Source organism: Oncorhynchus kisutch, linkage group LG17, assembly GCF_002021735.2.
Source record: "Oncorhynchus kisutch isolate 150728-3 linkage group LG17, Okis_V2, whole genome shotgun sequence".
NCBI lineage: Eukaryota > Metazoa > Chordata > Actinopteri > Salmoniformes > Salmonidae > Oncorhynchus > Oncorhynchus kisutch.
Genome location: NC_034190.2, coordinates 16,199,304 through 16,219,056, shown reverse-complemented (window position 1 = coordinate 16,219,056; position 19,753 = coordinate 16,199,304). Strand labels below are relative to the sequence as shown.

Here is a 19,753-nt window from a genome sequence, read left to right as displayed (position 1 = left end):
TGAACTTCTTCCATTTTCTAATAATTGCGCTAATGGTTGTTGCCTTCTCACCAAGCTGCTTGCCTATTGTCCTGTAGCCCATCCCAGCCTTGTGCAGGTCTACAATTTTATCCCTGATGTACTTACACAGCTGTCTGGTCTTGGCCACTGTGGAGAGGTTGGAGTCTGTTTGATTGAATGTGTGGACAGGTGTCTTTTATACAGGTAATGAGTTCAAACAGGTGCAGTTAATACAGGTAATGAGTGGAGAACAGGAGGGCTTCTTAAAGAAAAACTAACAGGTCTGTGAGAGCCGGAATTCTTACTGGTTGGTAGGTGATCAAATACTTATGTCATGCAATAAAATGCAAATGAATGACTTAATCATACAATGTGATTTTCTGGATTCTTGTTTTAGATTCCGTCTCTCACAGTTGAAGTGTACCTATGATAAAATTACAGACCTCTACATGCTTTGTAAGTAGGAAAACCTGCAAAATCGGCAGTGTATCAAATACTTGTTCTCCCCACTGTATATGAGATAGAGGATCAATGATAGCTGTCAGTCTTATTCAGATAAAGGATCAATGATAGCTGTCAGTCTTATTCAGATAGAGGATCATTGATAGCTGTCAGTCTTATTCAGATAGAGGATGATCAATGATAGTTGTCAGTCTTGTCCAGATAGAGGATTAAGAAAGCTGCTAGTCTTATTCAGATAGAGGATCCACGATAGCTGTCAGTCTTATTCAGATAGAGGATCCATGATAGCTGTCAGTCTTATTCAGATAGAGGATCTATGATTGCTGTCAGTCTTATTCAGATAGAGGATGATCAATGATAGCTCTCAGTCTTATTCAGAGAGGATGATCAATGATAGCTCTCAGTCTTATTCAGAGAGGATGATCAATGATAGCTCTCAGTCTTATTCAGATAGAGGATCCATGATTGCTGTCAGTCTTATTCAGATAGAGGATGATCAATGATAGCTCTCAGTCTTATTCAGATAGAGGATGATCAATGATAGCTGTCAGTCTTATTCAGATAGAGGATCTATGATTGCTGTCAGTCTTATTCAGATAGAGGATGATCAATGATAGCTCTCAGTCTTATTCAGAGAGGATGATCAATGATAGCTCTCAGTCTTATTCAGATAGAGGATCCATGATTGCTGTCAGTCTTATTCAGATAGAGGATGATCAATGATAGCTCTCAGTCTTATTCAGATAGAGGATGATCAATGATAGCTCTCAGTCTTATTCAGAGAGGATGATCAATGATAGCTCTCAGTCTTATTCAGATAGAGGATGATCAATGATAGCTCTCAGTCTTATTCAGAGAGGATGATCAATGATAGCTCTCAGTCTTATTCAGATAGAGGATGATCAATGATAGCTCTCAGTCTTATTCAGAGAGGATGATCAATGATAGCTCTCAGTCTTATTCAGATAGAGGATGATCAATGATAGCTCTCAGTCTTATTCAGATAGAGGATGATCAATGATAGCTCTCAGTCTTATTCAGATAGAGGATGATCAATGATAGCTCTCAGTCTTATTCAGATAGAGGATGATCAATGAAGCTGTCAGTCTTATTCAGATAGAGGATGATCAATGAAGCTGTCAGTCTTATTCAGAGAGGATGATCAATGATAGCTCTCAGTCTTATTCAGATAGAGGATGATCAATGAAGCTGTCAGTCTTATTCAGATAGAGGATGATCAATGAAGCTGTCAGTCTTATTCAGAGAGGATGATCAATGAAGCTGTCAGTCTTATTCAGAGAGGATGATCAATGATAGCTCTCAGTCTTATTCAGATAGAGGATGATCAATGAAGCTGTCAGTCTTATTCAGATAGAGGATGATCAATGAAGCTGTCAGTCTTATTCAGAGAGGATGATCAATGATAGCTCTCAGTCTTATTCAGATAGAGGATGATCAATGAAGCTGTCAGTCTTATTCAGATAGAGGATGATCAATGAAGCTGTCAGTCTTATTCAGAGAGGATGATCAATGAAGCTGTCAGTCTTATTCAGATAGAGGATGATCAATGAAGCTGTCAGTCTTATTCATATATATTTTTTATATTTTTTAAATTTAAATTTCAAGTTTTAATGTCACATGCACAAGTACAGTGAAATACCTTTCTTGCAAACTAAAAAACCTAACAATGCAATAATCAATAATAATGTATTACTCAACAACAAAAACACAAGAAATAGGAATATGAAATAGACAATTAATTAAGTCAGTTAGCATACTATGTACAGGAAATATTTAAATAGTCAGTTGGAGAACCTTTTCAGGATTTGAGGGCCAATGCCAAATGTTTTCAACCTCCTGAGGGGATGAGGCGCTGTCGCTCCTTCTTCATAACTCGGAGTGTGTTTGGACCATTTTAAGTCTTTAGTGATTTGGACACCAAGGAACTTGAAGCTGTCTACCTGCTCCACTGCCGCCCAGTCGATGTGGATGGTTGCTCAAACTGCTTGATAGGAAGCCCAATAGCCAACATCACTATTACATCCTCAGAAAGCATGAGCTCATGAGTTGTGAAAATCTTGTGCAATACACTGACATATGTCTTGTATTCAAGATCCTAAATGGCCTGGCTCCCCCTCCACTCAGTACTTTTCTTAAACAGAAAACCCAAACATATGTCAGCAGATCCACAAGGTCTGAGAGGCGACTGTATAGTTCCCTTGAGGAAAAGCACCTTTAGTCAATCTGCTTTCTCTGTGAGAGCTTCCCATGTCTGGAATACACTGTGTCGTGGAAATGTCCTCTATTTACCAAATCATGAGAGCAAACCACACACAAGTCAGAGTTAGTTATCAAAGTCCATCTTTAATTATATGAGCTCTATCACAACCCTGTGACTCTCAGATCAATTCAGTCTCTATCAATGAATTCTCTGAGAGTCCCTTCCACATTGCAACTGAGATCCTTTAATAGCAGAAAACACACATAGCCAGACAGCATAGACATAATTCATCGTTCAGCTTTGTCTCCTAAATTATGTTCTTTTCTCAAACTCCGAACCATAAACCAATCCTCCATATCAACAGGCATATATCAAATCCATCCTATCTTGACAAGATCACAGAGACACTCTGACTGGCACACAGATATTGTGGAGCCAAGAGATACACGCTTGACCTCCCCCCTCTCTCCGGCCCAAGCAACTTAGTCTTGACATAGAACAGATACTGCAACCCCGCCACAGTATTATACAAAAATAACATTCTGATGAGAAGTAACTTACAAACATATGATGAATATAAAACATCTTACCTATCTTACCAACCAATTCTGATTATTCCCCAACAACTGCCATCAGACACACATAACTGCACCACCTATCACACTTTCACAAAATGCATGAAGACATGGCTAAAGGTCAATCAGATTTGTGAACATAATCCTCAGCTGTGTGTTGCTGCTTTCCATGTTGTCTGTTGCCTGTAGCTTGTGAGGTGTGTAAACACTTTGTTGCTTTTATGGGTTTTGTCTTGTTGCTTTTTGTGCTATGTTGCTCTGTATGTATGCTATGTCTTGCTTGTCCTATGTTGCTCTGCGTGTGCTCACTGCTCATTGATTGTCTATATTGTAATTGTTTTTAAAAACCTGCCCAGGGACTGCAGTTGAAAATTAGCCGGTTAGCTAAAACTGGCACTTTTACTGAAACGTTGATTCATGTGCACTATCCCTGTAAAAATAAAATAAATAAACTCAAACTCAAGTCTAGAATCCAGTTGCAGAAGGAGGTAGTCAATGGACAACATTCTCACATACGGTAGGTATTCCTCTTATCTAGGTGGGTGAGGGCAGTGTGGAGAGCAATTGAGATTGCGTCATCAATGGATCTGTTGGGGTGGTATGCAAATTGGAGTTAGAGTTCTTAAGAACAGGGATGATTGTGGCCATCTTAAAACATGTGGCGATTAGCGACTGGGATAAGTAGAGGTTGAAAATGACCGTGAATATGCCTGCCGGCTGATCTGCGCATGTTCTGAAAATGCACCCTGAAATACCTTTGGGGCCTGTGGCCTTGCGGGTGTTGACCTGATTAAAGACCCTTCTCATGCTGGCCTTGGAGAGCATGATCACCCAGTCCTCTGGGTCGGTGACGGCCCTCACACCCAGCTCGATGTTGATGTCAAATCGTGCATAAAATGCAATGAGTTTGTCTGGTAGAGATGCATCGTTGGGCTGATCACGGTTGGGTCTTCATTTGTAATCCGTAATGGACTGTAGCCCCTGCCACATGCGGTAGCTGTCAGAGCCTGTGTAATATGATTCCACCTTATTCCTATATTGTCCTTATGCTCATTTGATGACTCTGCAGAGGTCATAGCAGAGGTCATATTCAGATCAATGATAGCTGTCAGACTTATTCAGAGAATCATCTTTGGATGCACTCTCTGTAGCAGTCAAATGACCGGAGAGATGGTAAGGTTAAGCCTTTTTGTGTGCGTGCGTGCGTGAGGCCAACTACCTTCACGTTTTCGATTAGTAATTTAAACATGTGAGAGCGATGTTGGATTTCACAGTATCATGGTCCACTCATGGGTTACCGAAAGATGTAATGTGATTCGATGCCTGTTCCACTGACACACAGATCAAATGATCTGGTTTATGGCAGTGACCTCCAGGTCTTGCATGCTTCCTAGGCCAATTATCTTTAATAATCAAACCATACACACACACACACACACACACACACAAAACGCACAAACACATGTACACACATGTATGTGTACACACTCACTCTCAAACTCTCTGACACACACACACACACACAAACAGCTAAACTTAATAATCATATTGATCGGGATTAGCCAGCCTGAAAGGTCTCTTTCTAAGAATCAGAACCATTTTCATGCTGAAACAATCTCCAATTCTTGGAGTACATTGGCATTCTCAATCCATAGAATAAATATACTGCCTTATGTAGGGCTGGCACAGTAATTGTATAATCGTGTAACCAGCGATTATGGATAAAGATCATTATGGAAATAAAATAACCGTTTTAATACATTCATTTTAGAAAGATTTGACTAAATTTACCTGAAAGCAGTAATATTAAGCCTGGTTCACATCTAACAGCTGATATCAAGTGAGATGAGAGGAGACAAAATTAAGAGCTGACTGAAGATTTAAAAATATAAGATGTGCAGTTTTTGCCATACATGGTGATTTGGCTGACAAATAACTGTAATCAAGAATTCCATGACCATCACGGCCCAAGCCCTATGTGAATTGTTACATACTGTAAGTGTGGCTTTAATATTTATCATTCCTTTATCCTTTTCTTAGTCTCTGGAGATAGGAGAAGATTGGGTGTGTGAAAGCCATATTGCCATTATTTTCTTTCTAGTGTGATATTAAGCATAAAGTGATGACTGGCCATCCAAACACGCAGCATATGCACTGACCTCACTTTATATGAAAGGATGCTCAATTCCTTCAGAATAAATCACAATTAGTTATACAGTACCAGTCAAAGGTTTGGGAAAACCTACTCATTTAAGGGTTTTTCTTTATTTTTACTATGTTCTACATTGTCAAATAATAGTGAAGACATCAAAACTATGAGAGAGAACACATATAGAATCATGTAGTAACCAGAAAAGTGTTAAACAAATCAAAATATATTTTATATTTGAGATTCTTCAAAGTAGCCACCCTTTGCCTTAATGACAGCTTTGCACACGCTTGGCATTCTCTCAACTAGCTTCATTAGGTAGTCACCTGGAATGCATTTTAACTAACAGGTGTGCTTTGTAAAAAGTGAGCGTGGCATTTCTTTCCTTCTTAATGCGTACGAACCAATCAGTTGTGTTGTGACAAGGTAGGGGTGGTATACAAAATAAAGTTTCTTCAAGCGCTATGATGAAATTTGTTCTCATGAGGACCGCCACAGGAAAGGATGACCCAGATTTACCTCTGCTGCAGAGGATAAGTTCATTAGAGTTACCAGCCTAAGAAAGTAAGAGACACATCTCCACATCAACTGTTCAGTGGAGACTGCGTGAATCAGGCCTTCATGGTCAAAATGCTGCAAAAAAAACAATACTAAAGGACACCAATAATAAGAAGAGGCTTGGTTGGGCCAAGAAACACGAGCAATGGACATTAGACCAGTGGAAATATGTCCTTTGCTCTGATGAGTCAAGATTCTAGATTTTTGGTTCCAATCGCCGTGTATTTGTGAGACTCAGAGTAGGTGAACGGATAATCTCCGCATGTGTGGTTCCCACCATGAAACATGGAGGTGTGCTTTGCTAGTGATACTGTCTGTGATTTATTTAGAATTCGAGGCACACTTAACTAGCACGGCTACCACAGCATTTTGCAGTGAGACAATTTTTTGGCAGCGATATGCCTTCCCATCTGGTTTGCGCTTAGTGGGACTATCATTTGTTTTTCAACAGGACAATGACCCAACACACCTCTAGGCTGTGTAAGGGCTATTTGACAAAGAAGGAGAGCTGCATCAGATGACCTGGCATCCACCATCACCTGACCTCAAACCAATTTTTATTTTACTAGGCAAGTCAGTTAGGAAAAAATATTATTTTCATGACGGCCTAGGAACACTGCCTTGTTCAGGGGCAGAATGACAGATTTTTACCTTGTAAGCTCGGGGATTCAATCTTGAAACCTTTCGGTTCCTAGTCCAACGCTCTAAACACTAGGCTACCTGCCGCCTAGTGGTCCAACATCATTCCAATTGAGATGGTTTGGGATGAGTTGGACTGCAGAGTGAAGTAAAAGCAGCCAACAAGTGCTCAGCATATGTGGGAACTCCTTCAAGACTGTTGGAAAAGCATTCCAGGTGAAGCTGGTTGGGAGAATGCCAAGAGTGTGTAAAGCTGTCATCAAGGCAAAGGGTGCCTACTTTGAAGAATCTCAAATATATATATATTTTTATTTGTTTAACACTTTTTTGGTAAATGCATGATTCCATGTGTGTTAATTCATAGTTTTGATGTCTTCACTAATATTCTACAATGTAGAAAATAGTAAAAATAAAGAAAAACCCTTGAATGAGTAGCTGTGTCCAAACTTTTGACTGGTACTGTAAAAGTGGGAGAGGGCAAATTAATCATCATCATCCTGTTGTTTGTCCAGGCATCCAGTACAACCTCCTTGACTTGGGCTCTAAGCGACCAGACAGACGTACTGCCTATTGGCTTCATTGAATAGCGAGTAGGACCCATAACGGTGCTATACTGGACTGGGCTAAGTGTACTGTACTAAGAATAGCCCCACTGTCAAAATAGAGTAGCTGATGTTACTATACCATGCCAGAGGCAAGGAGAGGCTTCCTGAAGAGAGTCTGTGGGCCAACTCACTGCTGCCGTTCTATCCTCAGGTTTTATAAGACTTTGGCTGTGACTGGTTAACCTCTATAAAAACAATAACAATGGATTATTTTATTGGTTTTGGTCGACTGATTACTTTGCCAACCCATTGGTTTGCAGATTGATTGACCGATATACAGAAGGTCGAGATAAAAAAAAACAGGGGATATTGACAGAATCACTCTTGCTAAACAAAATATTTTTGTCACCTTTTTGGATGAATAACACATTATGGAAATGGAAAGGTAACCTTATATGAGAAGAAAATTACTATGCTGTTCACAGTGCTGTTGAGATCTTATTTATCTTTTGTGTATATGTCTGGCATCCTTTTATAACCGTTAAAACTCATACAAGGCAGCCCAGACATCATGACCAGCTGTGAGACAGACACCATAGTAAGCACACGGCACACAAATCTAGACCTCCACCAATGGATGGTATCATTTAAAAGCCTTGAGCTCCCTCTTCTGTTTCAAATAACATCTTACTCCTTGACCGAGATCATTCTTTCTAACTGGTTCCTGAAATGTTTTACTTACTAATTTAGTCAGTTCTACAGTTAGGTTTAATATAGGAGGCAAAGCTTGCTGATCCCAGACAACCGAGAGACCATAGCCAGTCCCAGACAACCGAGAGACCATAGCCAGTCCCAGACAACCGAGAGACCATAGCCAGTCCCAGACACACAAAGGACCATAGCCAGTCCCAGACAGATGAGTGATTGCATGGCCAGTCCCATTCACATTTAAAAAAACAAAAAACATCTTTACCTTTATTTAACTAGGCAAGTCAGTTAAAACAAATTCTTATTTTCAATGACGGCCTAGGAACAGTGGGTTAACTGCCTGTTCAGAGGCAGAACGACAGATTTGTACCTTGTCAGCTCAGGGATTTGAACTTGCAACCTTTCGGTTACTAGTCCAATGCTCTAACCACTAGGCTACCCTGCCGAGAGACTATAGCCAGTCCCAGACACAAAAGGCACCGCATGGCCAGTCCCAGACACGAGAGAGAGCATGGCTGGTCCCAGACATATAAGAGACCATAGCCAGTCCCAGACGAGAGAGAGAGAGAGAATAGCCAGTCCCAGACACACAAAGGACCATAGCCAGTCCCAGACACACAAAGGATCATAGCCAGTCCCAGACACACAAATGATCATAGCCAGACCCAGACACACAAATGATCATAGCCAGTCCCAGACACACAAATTATCATAGCCAGACCCAGACACACAAATGATCATAGCCGGTCCCAGACACACAAAGGATCATAGCCAGTCCCAGACACACAAAGGACCATAGCCGGTCCCAGACACACAAAGGACCATAGCCGGTCCCAGACACACAAATGATCATAGCCGGTCCCAGACACACAAAGGACCATAGCCAGTCCCAGACACACAAAGGATCATAGCCGGTCCCAGACGAGAGAGAGAGAGAGAGAGAAACTATAGCCAGTCCCAGACATGAGACCATAGCCAGTCCCAGATGAAAGAGAGAGAGAGAGAGAGAGAGAGAGAGAAACTATAGCCAGTCCCAGACACACGAGGGATCATAGCCGGTCCCAGACACACGAGGGATTATAGCCGGTCCCAGACACACAAGAGACCGTAGCCAGTCCCAGACCAATGAGGGACTGCATGGCCAGTCCCAAACACACAAGAGACCATAGCCAGTCCCAGACTAACGAGGGACTGCATGGCCAGTCCCAAACACACAAGGGACCATAGCCAGTCCCAGACTAACGAGGGACTGCATGGCCAGTCCCAAACACACAAAGGACCATAGCCAGTCCCAGACTAACGAGGGACTGCATGGCCAGTCCCAGACACGAGGGACCATAGCCGGTTCCAGACGGATAGCAGGAGAGAATGGAACTAGGTGAAACTGGGCCGACGTGCTGCTCATTTAGGATGTCCAGTTGTGGATAGTGGGAGAGCATGGAACTAATTGAAACTGGGTCGGCGTTATGCTAATTTTCTCATAAATTAAACATCTGATCTTAATTTATGTTCCCTAAATCTGTTAAGAACACAGTGCATAAAGTTTTATGGAGTTGACGCTTTGCCAAAGTTTTTAAAAGTACACTCTAAAAAGAAAAGGTTCTTGGAGTATCCTTTATGGGTTCTTCAAATTGAAACTGTGGGGGGTTCTTCAAAGAACCCCTTTTAATGGAACCTCAAAGAAACTGTTTGGGTACATTTTTAATGTCATGTGTTGATGTTCTCTGTATCCATAGCCACAATGATTTTGCAGTGCATAGTGAACGAACAGGTTTCCTGTTACATTCATCAGAGGTGTAGGGTGGGTGAAGTCTGTGAATCCCCAAAAAATCATCATTATTCAGATGATTAACAAAATATGCACAGAACAGTTTTCACTGTTGTGATAATGGTTTTCATACACATACCTTGTCCATAATGTAGAGGCCTATGGGATATTCATTAACGAGGTTAGGAAGGAGGATGGTAAATGTGATCTGCATTACATACCAATTGAAATGTCAAATCAAATGTGTTTGTCACATACACATGGTTAGCAGATGTTAATGCGAGTGTAGCGAAATGTTTGTGCTTCTAGTTCCGACAATGCAGGAGTAACCAACAAGTAATCTAACCTAACAATTCCACACCTACTACCTTATACACACAGGTGTAAAGGGATAAAGAATATGTACATAAAGATATATGAATGAGTGATGGTACAGAACGGCATAGGCAAGATGCAGTAGATGGTATAGAGTACAGTACAGTGGGGAGAACATTTTGCAGATTTTGCAGGTTTTCCTACATACAAAGCATGTAGAGGTCTGTAATGTTTATCATAGGTACACTTCAACTGTGAGAGACGGAATCGAAAACAAAAATCCAGAAAATAACATTGTATGATTTTTAAGTAATTAATTTGCATTTTATTGCATGACATAAGTATTTGATACGTCAGAAAAGCAGAACCTAATATTTGGTACCGAAACCTTTGTTTGCAATTACAGAGATCATACGTTTCCTGTAGTTCTTGACCAGGTTTGCACACACTGCAGCAGGGATTTTGGCCCACTCCATAGGATTCTCCAGATCCTTCAGGTTTCGGGGCTGTCGCTGGGCAATACGGACTTTCAGCTCCCACCAAAGATTTTGTATTGGGTTCAGGTCTGGAGACTGGCTAGGCCACTCCAGAACCTTGAGATGCTTCTTACGGAGCCACTCCTTAGTTGCCCTGGCTGTGTGTTTTGGGTCATTGTCATGCTGGAAGACCCAGCCACGACCCATCTTTAATGCTCTTACTGAGGGAAGGAGGTTGTTGGCCAAGATCTCGCGATACATGGCCCCATCCCTCCTCCCCTCAATACGGTGCAGTCGTCCTGTCCCCTTTGCAGAAAAGCATCCCCAAAGAATGATGTTTCCACCTCCATGCTTCACGGTTGGGATGGTGTTCTTGGGGTTGTACTCATCCTTCTTCTTCCTCCAAACACGGTGAGTGGAGTTTAGACCAAAAATCTCAATTTTTGTCTCATCAGACCACATGACCTTCTCCCATTCCTCCTCTGGATCATCCAGATGGTCATTGGCAAACTTCAGATGGGCCTGGACATGCGCTGGCTTGAGCAGGGGGACCTTGCGTGCGCTGCAGAATTTTAATCCATGATGGCGTAGTGTGTTACTAATGGTTTTCTTTGAGACTGTGGTCCCAGCTCTCTTCAGGTCATTGACCAGGTCCTGCCGTGTAGTTCTGGGCTGATCCCTCACCTTCCTCATGATCATTGATGCCCCACGAGGTGAGATCTTGCATGGAGCCCCAGACCGAGGGTGATTGACCATCATCTTGAACTTCTTCCATTTTCTAATAATTGCGCCAGCAGTTGTTGCCTTCTTACCAAGCTGCTTGCCTATTGTCCTGTAGCCCATCCCAGCCTTGTGCAGGTCTACAAATTTTATCCCTGATGTCCTTACACAGCTGTCTGGTCTTGGCCATTGTGGAGAGGTTGGAGTCTGTTTGATTGAGTGTGTGGACAGGTGTCTTTCATACAGGTAACGAGTTCAAACAGATGCAGTTAATACAGGTAATGAGTGGAGAGCAGGAGGGCTTCTTAAAGAAAAACTGTGAGAGCCGGATTCTTACTGGTTGGTAGGTGATCAAATACTTATGTCATGCAATAAAATGCAAATGAATTGTATGATTTTTAAGTAATGTGATTTTCTGGATTTTTGTTTTAGATTCTGTTTTAGATAACATTTACAGACCTCTGCATGCTTTGTAAGTAGGAAAACCTGCAAAATCTGCAGTGTATAAAATACTTGTTCTCTCCACTGTATTAGATGAGTAATGTAGGGTATGTAAACATTTAAAGTGGCTAGTATACATGTATTACATAAAGATGGCAAGATGCAGTAGATGGTATAGGGTACAGTATATACAGTTTAACAGTCTGATGGCCTTGAGATAGAAGCTGTTTTTCAGTCTCCCAGTCCCTGCTTTGATGCACCTGTATTGACCTGCACCTGTACTGACCTCGCCTTCTGGATGATAGCGGGGTGAACAGGCAGTGGCTTGGGTGGTTGTTGTCCTTGATGATCTTTATGGTCTTCCTGTGACATCGGGTGCTGTAGGTGTCCTGGAGGGCAGGCAGTTTGCCCCCGGTGATGCGATGTGCAGACCTCACTACCCTCTGGAGAGCCTTACGGTTGTGGGCGGAGCAGTTGCCGTACCAGGCGGTGATACAGCCCGACAGGAAGCTCTCGATTGCATCTGTAAGTTTGTGAGTGCTTTGGTGACAAGCCACATTTCTTCAGCCTCCTGAGGTTGAAGAGGCGCTGCTGCGCCTTCTTCACCATGCTGTCTGTGTGGGTGGACCAATTCAGTTTGTCCGTGATGTGTACGCAGAGGAACTTAAAACTTACTACCCTCTCCACTACTGTCCCGTCGATGTGGATGGGGGGTGCTCCCTCTGCTGTTTCCTGAAGTCTACGATCGTCTCCTTTGTTTTGTTGACGTTGAGTGTGAGGTTATTTTCCTGACACCACACTCTGAGGGCCCTCACCTCCTCCCTGTAGGACGTATCGTCCTTGTTGGTAATCAAACCTACCACTGTAGTGTCGTCCGCAAACTTTGTACAGATACAAAAGTGAGCAGTTCAGTCATCTGCACCCAATACAGCTAACCTTCAACATATTGTTATAGCCTATATATTATTACCTTTTTGTTGATTGATATGCATTGAATTGTGTCTATTTTCGCAAATATGAAAAGATAGATGGTATCATCACAAAACAATATAAATTTAGATCATATAAGGGACAAACCTTACTTTAAATTGAGGAGATCTTTACATTTTTCAGTTAAGTGCATGCACCTGCTGTCCTTTCAAATTAAAATCCCAATGTTTCAGTTGGGCAGTTAGGTTCCTTTAGGAACCCCCACCAACTAAGGAGGTTCCTCAATGAACCCTAACTCCTATGGGGATCTTGGAATAACCTTTTGGTGGCCATTTTCAGTGCTAAGGTTCTTCAAAGAACTTTGAGGATCTTAGAAGAACCCTTGTTGAACCCCTCATTTTTAGAGTGTATGTTGTTCAGAAGGAATGCAAGTTCGAATAGAGTTTCTGCACACGCGCACTTCACGGAGGAGGCGTTCCCTAGCGGAAATATGCACATGTACGCTACAACGTGCCAATAGGATCTCGCTAGCTCTTGGTTGGCTTTGCCCGAGGTGGAGCTTGTTCTGCCCACTATGCTTCATTTGCTCCCACTGTAAACGACACAGATAAAGTATCTTGGGTTAGTTATAACTATCTTTGGTCACATTCTCTGCAAGAGCAGACTTGCTGTGTGACGTGTAGAAGGGGCGGAAGGGATGTTTGTGTTTTGGTTCTAAATGGGAAGTTGCAAGAAGAAAGAAAAAGGTGGAGACGTGATCTGGGTTGTTGAAATTAATTGTAGGTTTAACAATGCGTATCTGCACTGCGCCCTTTAATTAGTGTATAGACTATTTTGGGGGTAGTCTGTGTTCATAAACAACGCCTAGGTTTCAGGTATAGTACGCGAAATGGTGTTACAAGTTGTGGATTTCAGCACGTTAGTTGTCAGCTGGCTAGCTAACGTGCTATGCTAACATTACATGTCTGATGAGAAACGCAAAAATAGGCCTCGGCCCCGAATTGGGAAGGACTCTAACGTTAGGTAACAACGGGTTTGACAGTTCAAAGTTCCGACTTAAACAGTGTTCATAATAATATATATTGGTTGTTGATCGTGGCGGATATGGGCTCGTCATACCCTTCTGCTTGCTAGCTAACTATCTTCTTGAAAAAGCTAGTCAGCCAGCTCCATCATCGCATACTGACATGTTTTGCTAGTTTGCCAGCCAGTTAACGTTAGCTAGCTAGCTGTTTAGCAAGACGGTCAACAATCAGGTAGCTAGTATGTAACGTTATAGCATACGTTATTAATTCGGATGCTGATGTAGCTATATAAGCAACCAAGCTAATAATCTATCTAGCTAAATTAGCAAGAAATCTAGCGTAAGTTGGGTAAGCGTTAGCTTCTATTTGGGAATGTCGTCCTCTCAATGTTCTAGCTATCGCTAGCTACGAAAATAAAGCGAAGAATAGCTCACGTTAGCTATACTAGTAACGAGCTAGTTTGGAAATTTGAACTATCCATACTAGCATTGATTCATAACAGTGCTAGTTGAGTTGCCACTTTGAAGGCAACAGCCCGTTGCTGTCAGCCTATTGTGCATGTTTACCTTTTAGCTTGTCGCTATTAGTTAGTTAGGCATTGGCAAACTTATTTACATTGGAAGGCATTCTTAAAACATCACTGCAACGCCTTGCCCTTCAGCCTGTATGCGATTGTAAATATGTCACCTTGCTGAGTAGTGTTTTCCTCATAATGTGTGTGTTTTGTCACTTGAGGGGCTACATTTCAGCACCTAGACTGAGAATGTTACTTTGTGTACCCGCAGGGCGTGAATGGTTTTGACTGGAAACACATATGGGGAGTTCAGAGCCATATCATTCTATCTTTTTACTACTGCCAACTTGAAAGATTTACATGTAAGGCACACAACCTCTGTCAGTTACATTTGAACAGGGAAAAAAGCTCTGTCAGATCAGATCCATCTCTCTGATATACCACTCGGACTGGTCAGCTAGCTAGGTTTGACTGGCTGTGTGGCAAGGAAAGGTGGGGATACCTAGTCAGTTGCACAACTGAATGTAATCAACTGAAATGTGTTTTACCCATTTAACCCAACCCCTCTGAATCAGAGAGGTGCTGCTTTAATCAATGTCCACGTCATCGGCTCACAGGGAGCAGTTGTTGTTGGGGGTTAACAGCTTTGCTCAAGGGGAGAACAGCAGATCTTTCCACCTTGCTGACCTTACCGTTACTGGCCCAATGCTCTTAACCACTAGGCTACTTTCTGCCCCAACCATGTTTATTTTTCTACATGTTTTTCTCTCTTGTCTTCAGTGGAGACAGGAGAATCTATCCATTGTTTATTTCCTTGAGGAAGGAGGGGAAGAATTTCCAGTCAATTATGTAGTTCATTACTAAGTTAATCTCATTGTGAGGCACGTCTGGACTCCGATATCAAGGTTTCTTCCTTTTCTCTTTCGAGAAGCATGTCCACCCCTGACTCAATCATAGAGGATGTAGATCTAGGCCAGGGTTAAACTACGCATCAAAACGACTTTATGAAAACATCTTTATCTCTAACACATCTGACATAGCCCTAGTTAAAAATATCATCAGAGACACGTGTTTCATTGTTTTTCCTCTATCGACTCCTCCAGCTGAAGCCCTAAAAGTGCAGTCAGACGTGTGGGACAGACACTGACCGGGGGATCTGACCAGGCCATGGCCAACAGGGGAGGTGCTACGAGACCCAACGGGTCTAATGCTGGGAACAAGATCTGCCAGTTCAAGTTAGTGCTGCTGGGGGAGTCGGCGGTGGGCAAGTCCAGCCTGGTGCTCCGCTTTGTCAAGGGCCAGTTCCACGAGTTCCAGGAGAGCACCATAGGAGGTGACTTACGACTGCACTCAATGATGCACTTAAGCCTGTTTTTTACAGTTCAGGTCAACTATGTATTTGACATATCTTTCTGCTCTCCTCCCCAGCGGCCTTCCTGACCCAGACGGTGTGTCTAGACGACACGACGGTGAAGTTTGAGATCTGGGATACGGCGGGACAGGAGCGCTACCACAGCCTGGCGCCCATGTACTACAGAGGGGCGCAGGCCGCCATCGTGGTCTACGACATCACAAATGAGGCAAGTGGTGTCATGATGTCATCAATACACTCCCCACTCATGATCAGGACCTCGATAGATTACGTAACCAATGCCACCTTCCTTCGTCAAAATGATAATTGATCTCACATGTTTGCATAGGTGGTCACACTTGTGATCCCTTCACGCTGGATTATACAAATACCTTTGGAAGTTGTGAGTACCATGTTTCTTGTCTCCAGGAGTCATTTGCCCGGGCCAAGAACTGGGTGAAGGAGCTGCAGAGACAAGCCAGCCCCAACATTGTCATCGCTCTGTCAGGCAACAAGGCTGACCTCGCCAGCAAGAGAGCCGTCGACTTCCAGGTGAGCCCTCCAAACACCCTTACCTGTCTCGTGCCACTTTAGAACACACCTGTGTGTGTCTGAGTTTGACAGACAGTGACTGTCTCTGACATGGTTGCTTTCCCAGGATGCCCGGTCTTATGCAGACGACAACAGCTTGCTCTTCATGGAGACGTCGGCCAAGACATCTATGAATGTGAACGAGATATTCATGGCTATTGGTAGGTACCTCTCACTCCTTGATCCGCATCACTTTACTGATCTATAATTGAATAGGGCCCTGCACAAGCAAATGCTCTAATACATACTTAGACAAGTAACAAGAAAATGTGAACTAGCAGGATGTTTTGATCTAGCGATCTTCATCAGTAGCTGGCATTTTGTGAAGTTTTTGTTTTGTTTTTCCTCCGTGCTCTAGCGAAAAGATTGCCCAAGAGCGAGCCTGCAGCCGCTGGAGCGAACAGTGGGCGGAACAGGGGCGTCGACCTAACTGAAGCCGCCCAGCCAACCAAGGCCCCCTGCTGCAGTAACTAATGCGATGCCCACCTACTGCAGTGACTAATACGACCGATGCCCGACTTTCGCTGCAGTAAACTAATGTGACCCCCCCCCACAAAAAAACTCTCTGATCTGCAGCAACGAAAAAAGTTGATATCTGAACCCTCCTTCCCTTCTCCTCTCTGCAGTAACTAATGCAAAGCAACACCCTCGTCTATATTTCTCAACTACGCCCCACCCCTCCCCCACTGGTTCTGCTGTTACTAATTGAGACTCCTCCCACCTTCCTCTTTTTTTCCCCCTTAAATTAGTGCTGCCTTCCCTACCCCATTCCTCCAGACTATTGGCTAGCAGCAGGACTAAAGGGCGGGGCTCCTGTGATTCGGTCTCCTCTCCTGGGATAGATAGACTGTTTCTAATACGCAATCTCTCATGTCCTTTTTTTGTTTTTGTTCGATTTTTGTTTTGTTTTTCACAGTTATTCATCGGAATTATGGATGCATGTATCACTACAAGGCCTAACATGATGATGAAAAAAAAATCTATTTTAACTTTATTCAGCGGCACACAAAACATCTTAGAGTGAAAAGAGGAGTGTCTCCAAAAACGCTGACAGAAAAAACAGAGGGAGAGATGAGAGGGGAAGAGAGGCTCCAAAGGTTTGTTAGGGCTAAATCATAAGGAAGCTAAAGAAAAAACTGTTTAGCAGGGACTTGGATCCCTGCTAGTTTCTTTCTCTGTTGGTCCCTCTGTTTGTCTGGCCTCTTTCTCTTGTGTAACATATTCATATGCTTTCTCAACTAAACCTTTTAGTACCACTAGTGTAGTGTTGTTCCCTTCTCTCTTGGCCCCATCCCAGGGCCTTGCCTGCTTCTAGCGTTCAGTCCCAAATCAAACCTTAACTAACTCCTGAACCAGGGGTGTCTAACTCATTTTGCCCCAGTGGCCGCATTTGGTCTTCAACAAGGTCCAAACGGCCGCACTGAAAATTTGTTTTATTTCCTTGCCGCCATCGTATTTGGAATTTTGATGCTTTTTCATTGTCTAGTGATTATTATCCAGCTGGACAGTCAAACTGTATGCATGTAGGTCCTTTATCATTTCTATATAGTTTCAAAAATATATATTTTTTATTTTCACTCAAACCACCCGCGGGCTGGATTGGACCCCCTCCTGGCCACGGGCCATATGTTTAACACCCCTGCCCTAAACCCTTATGTACTTCGTGTAGGTCTGAGAGGATTTGAGGTTGTAAACAATGTGGGGAATATTCCACCTAGCCTATCAGAGGGTGTATTAGGAGCATTATCACCGTAATGCTCCTAATAGGCCTAGTCAGTCCTTTCAGATCTACACAATTATTGAAGGGGCTAGGGGTGGGTTTGGGATTGGGCGTAGCTGTTCTAGTGGCATTGTGCAATGGTTCACAGTAATTGCTCTGTGACTTCTATAGTTACCACCACAGTATGGCATCGGGGCCTCTGAGGCTTGTTCACTAGTAACCCACCCAATTCCAAGCCTCCAGACCCCTCCCCATCCTGTCCTGATGGTTTCTGTCTGAGGGAGGGGATGATCCTGATCTATATGGGCTATGATGTCAGCTGTCCTTTATGTCTCAACATGTAATGGATGAGATTAGGTAATGGTTGAGGCCTAATGCCTGTCCAGATATAAACAAGGTGCTGGTTGGAAGGCAGCTGTTTTCCACCTGGAGAGAAAGGGGAGCATGGTGAGGTGACCTCTGTAGGTGTCATTAGGAATCCGCTGACACTAGGGCCCTGTCTGACATTAGGGCCCGGCCCTGTTCAAATGGCACCCTATTCCCTATGTAGTGCACTATTGACCAGGACTCTGGTGCCATTTGGGACGTCACTCTCTTTATCACGGACACTGAGATCGGTCACTTCATCCCCTGTTCTATAGGAAGTGCTTTAGACACTGTCTGTCAGTGTGTGTACACTGGGCTGTCTGGTGATACAAATATCCTCAAAGACAACAAACACACATGACACACACACACCGTGTATATACACAGGTTTACTTCTTTCTCAACCCTGCTAGATCTAATTACCGTAATATAACACACACATACCTAACCACAAGCTACAACATACACTTTTTTGTGTTATTTTTAAACTCTGGACCTGTTACACACACAGTTAACCCCCCCCCCCCCACCCCTTTCTCCAGGTCTGTCTTCCTCATGCCTTGCACTAATGACACTCATGAATATATCTTGTCATGATTACAGCCAGTGTGATATAAATATATTTATAAATAATATGCTGTAAATAGGGTAATTGACAGGACTAATGCTTGCTAGGGAGTTGTCCAGATAATCATTAAATAACAAAATACTGTACAGTTAGCAAAAAATACACTTTGTATGAGTTTGGAGTTATGTTTTTTTTCACGCACAAAAAAATATATTCTAATTGATGGTGGTCTTTATAAATGTGTGTAGTGTTAACAAAAAAATGTACTTGCATTTCTTTAGTGGTCTGTCTTATGTTTTTTTTTCAAGAAAAACTGGATTTTTTTGGTTTTCTGTTTCTTAATATTCTCTCTCGCATTTCATTAATAATTTTGTTAGCCATCTAAAGCTAAGAATCCCTGTCTAATACTCGTTGTCCCATTGGAACTGAACTCACACACCATACACTGTCTGGGTGTAGAATCCCTGTCGCGGGAACAGATCGGATTGACAAAACTAACCGTCCGCCTGTCTTATAACGTCTCAGTAAGAATGTAACAACGTTGTAGGAACAATGTAACAACAACAGTAGTAGTAGTAGAATAAAAAAGAAAGACTGTTCCGTTCTACTGTTGGTACTAGCTGGTGGATCATGATGATGAATAAATGGATTAACTCTTAGAGATGTACATTGTGTGTTGTTGCTGTGGACAGTTAATTGCAGATGGAAAAAAATAACAAAGGCAAGCATTTTACAGTACTGTTAAATAATGACCAAATAAATACAGAAATAAAATGTAGAATTTACATGGGATGAGGTTGTATTGTGTGTGTGGAGTAAAATATTTTGTTTTACGGTTTTCAGGTGTTCCAGTTACTCTGTGTAGGGTAAAGAACCCCTACCACTCTGTGTAGGGTAAAGAACCCCTACCACTCTGTGTAGGGTAAAGAACCCCTACCACTCTGTGTAGGGTAAAGAACCCCTACCACTCTGCCTGAGGTCTCCAGTGAAGTCATGTAATGTTTCTCTGACCATTTGCTGCATTTAAAACAACTGGGAACTGGGAAGTCTCAGACTTCAGTGTGCTCAAGACAACTGGGAACTCTGGGGGGGGGGGGGGGGGGATGAGCTG

General features: G+C 42.8%; 1 protein-coding gene across 6 annotated transcripts; it reads left to right on the top strand.

The window, feature by feature from the left end:
- The first annotated feature begins 13,026 nt into the window (after positions 1–13,026).
- On the top strand, positions 13,027–19,427 carry rab5aa (RAB5A, member RAS oncogene family, a). 6 transcript variants are annotated; one of them, XM_020505099.2, is made up of 6 exons: positions 13,027–13,286; positions 15,150–15,379; positions 15,475–15,626; positions 15,827–15,949; positions 16,056–16,149; positions 16,347–19,427. In XM_020505099.2, exons 2-6 carry the CDS (start codon positions 15,214–15,216, stop codon positions 16,460–16,462), a joined length of 651 nt encoding a protein of 216 aa, XP_020360688.1. In that variant the 5' UTR covers positions 13,027–13,286; positions 15,150–15,213; the 3' UTR covers positions 16,463–19,427. The 6 variants fall into 6 exon arrangements, with proteins under 6 accessions (XP_020360688.1, XP_020360689.1, XP_020360690.1 ...); XM_020505100.2 differs by having other exon boundaries at positions 13,034–13,128; XM_020505101.2 differs by having other exon boundaries at positions 13,159–13,253.
- Positions 19,428–19,753: the final 326 nt, after the last annotated feature.

Coding starts and splice junctions, on each gene's coding strand:
- rab5aa (XM_020505099.2), top strand. CDS start 15,214: ATGGCCAACAGGGGAGGTGCTACGAGACCCAACGGGTCTAATGCTGGG. Junction 15,627..15,826: donor TCTACGACATCACAAATGAG/GCAAGTGGTGTC, acceptor TCTTGTCTCCAG/GAGTCATTTGCCCGGGCCAA. Junction 15,950..16,055: donor AGAGAGCCGTCGACTTCCAG/GTGAGCCCTCCA, acceptor TTGCTTTCCCAG/GATGCCCGGTCTTATGCAGA.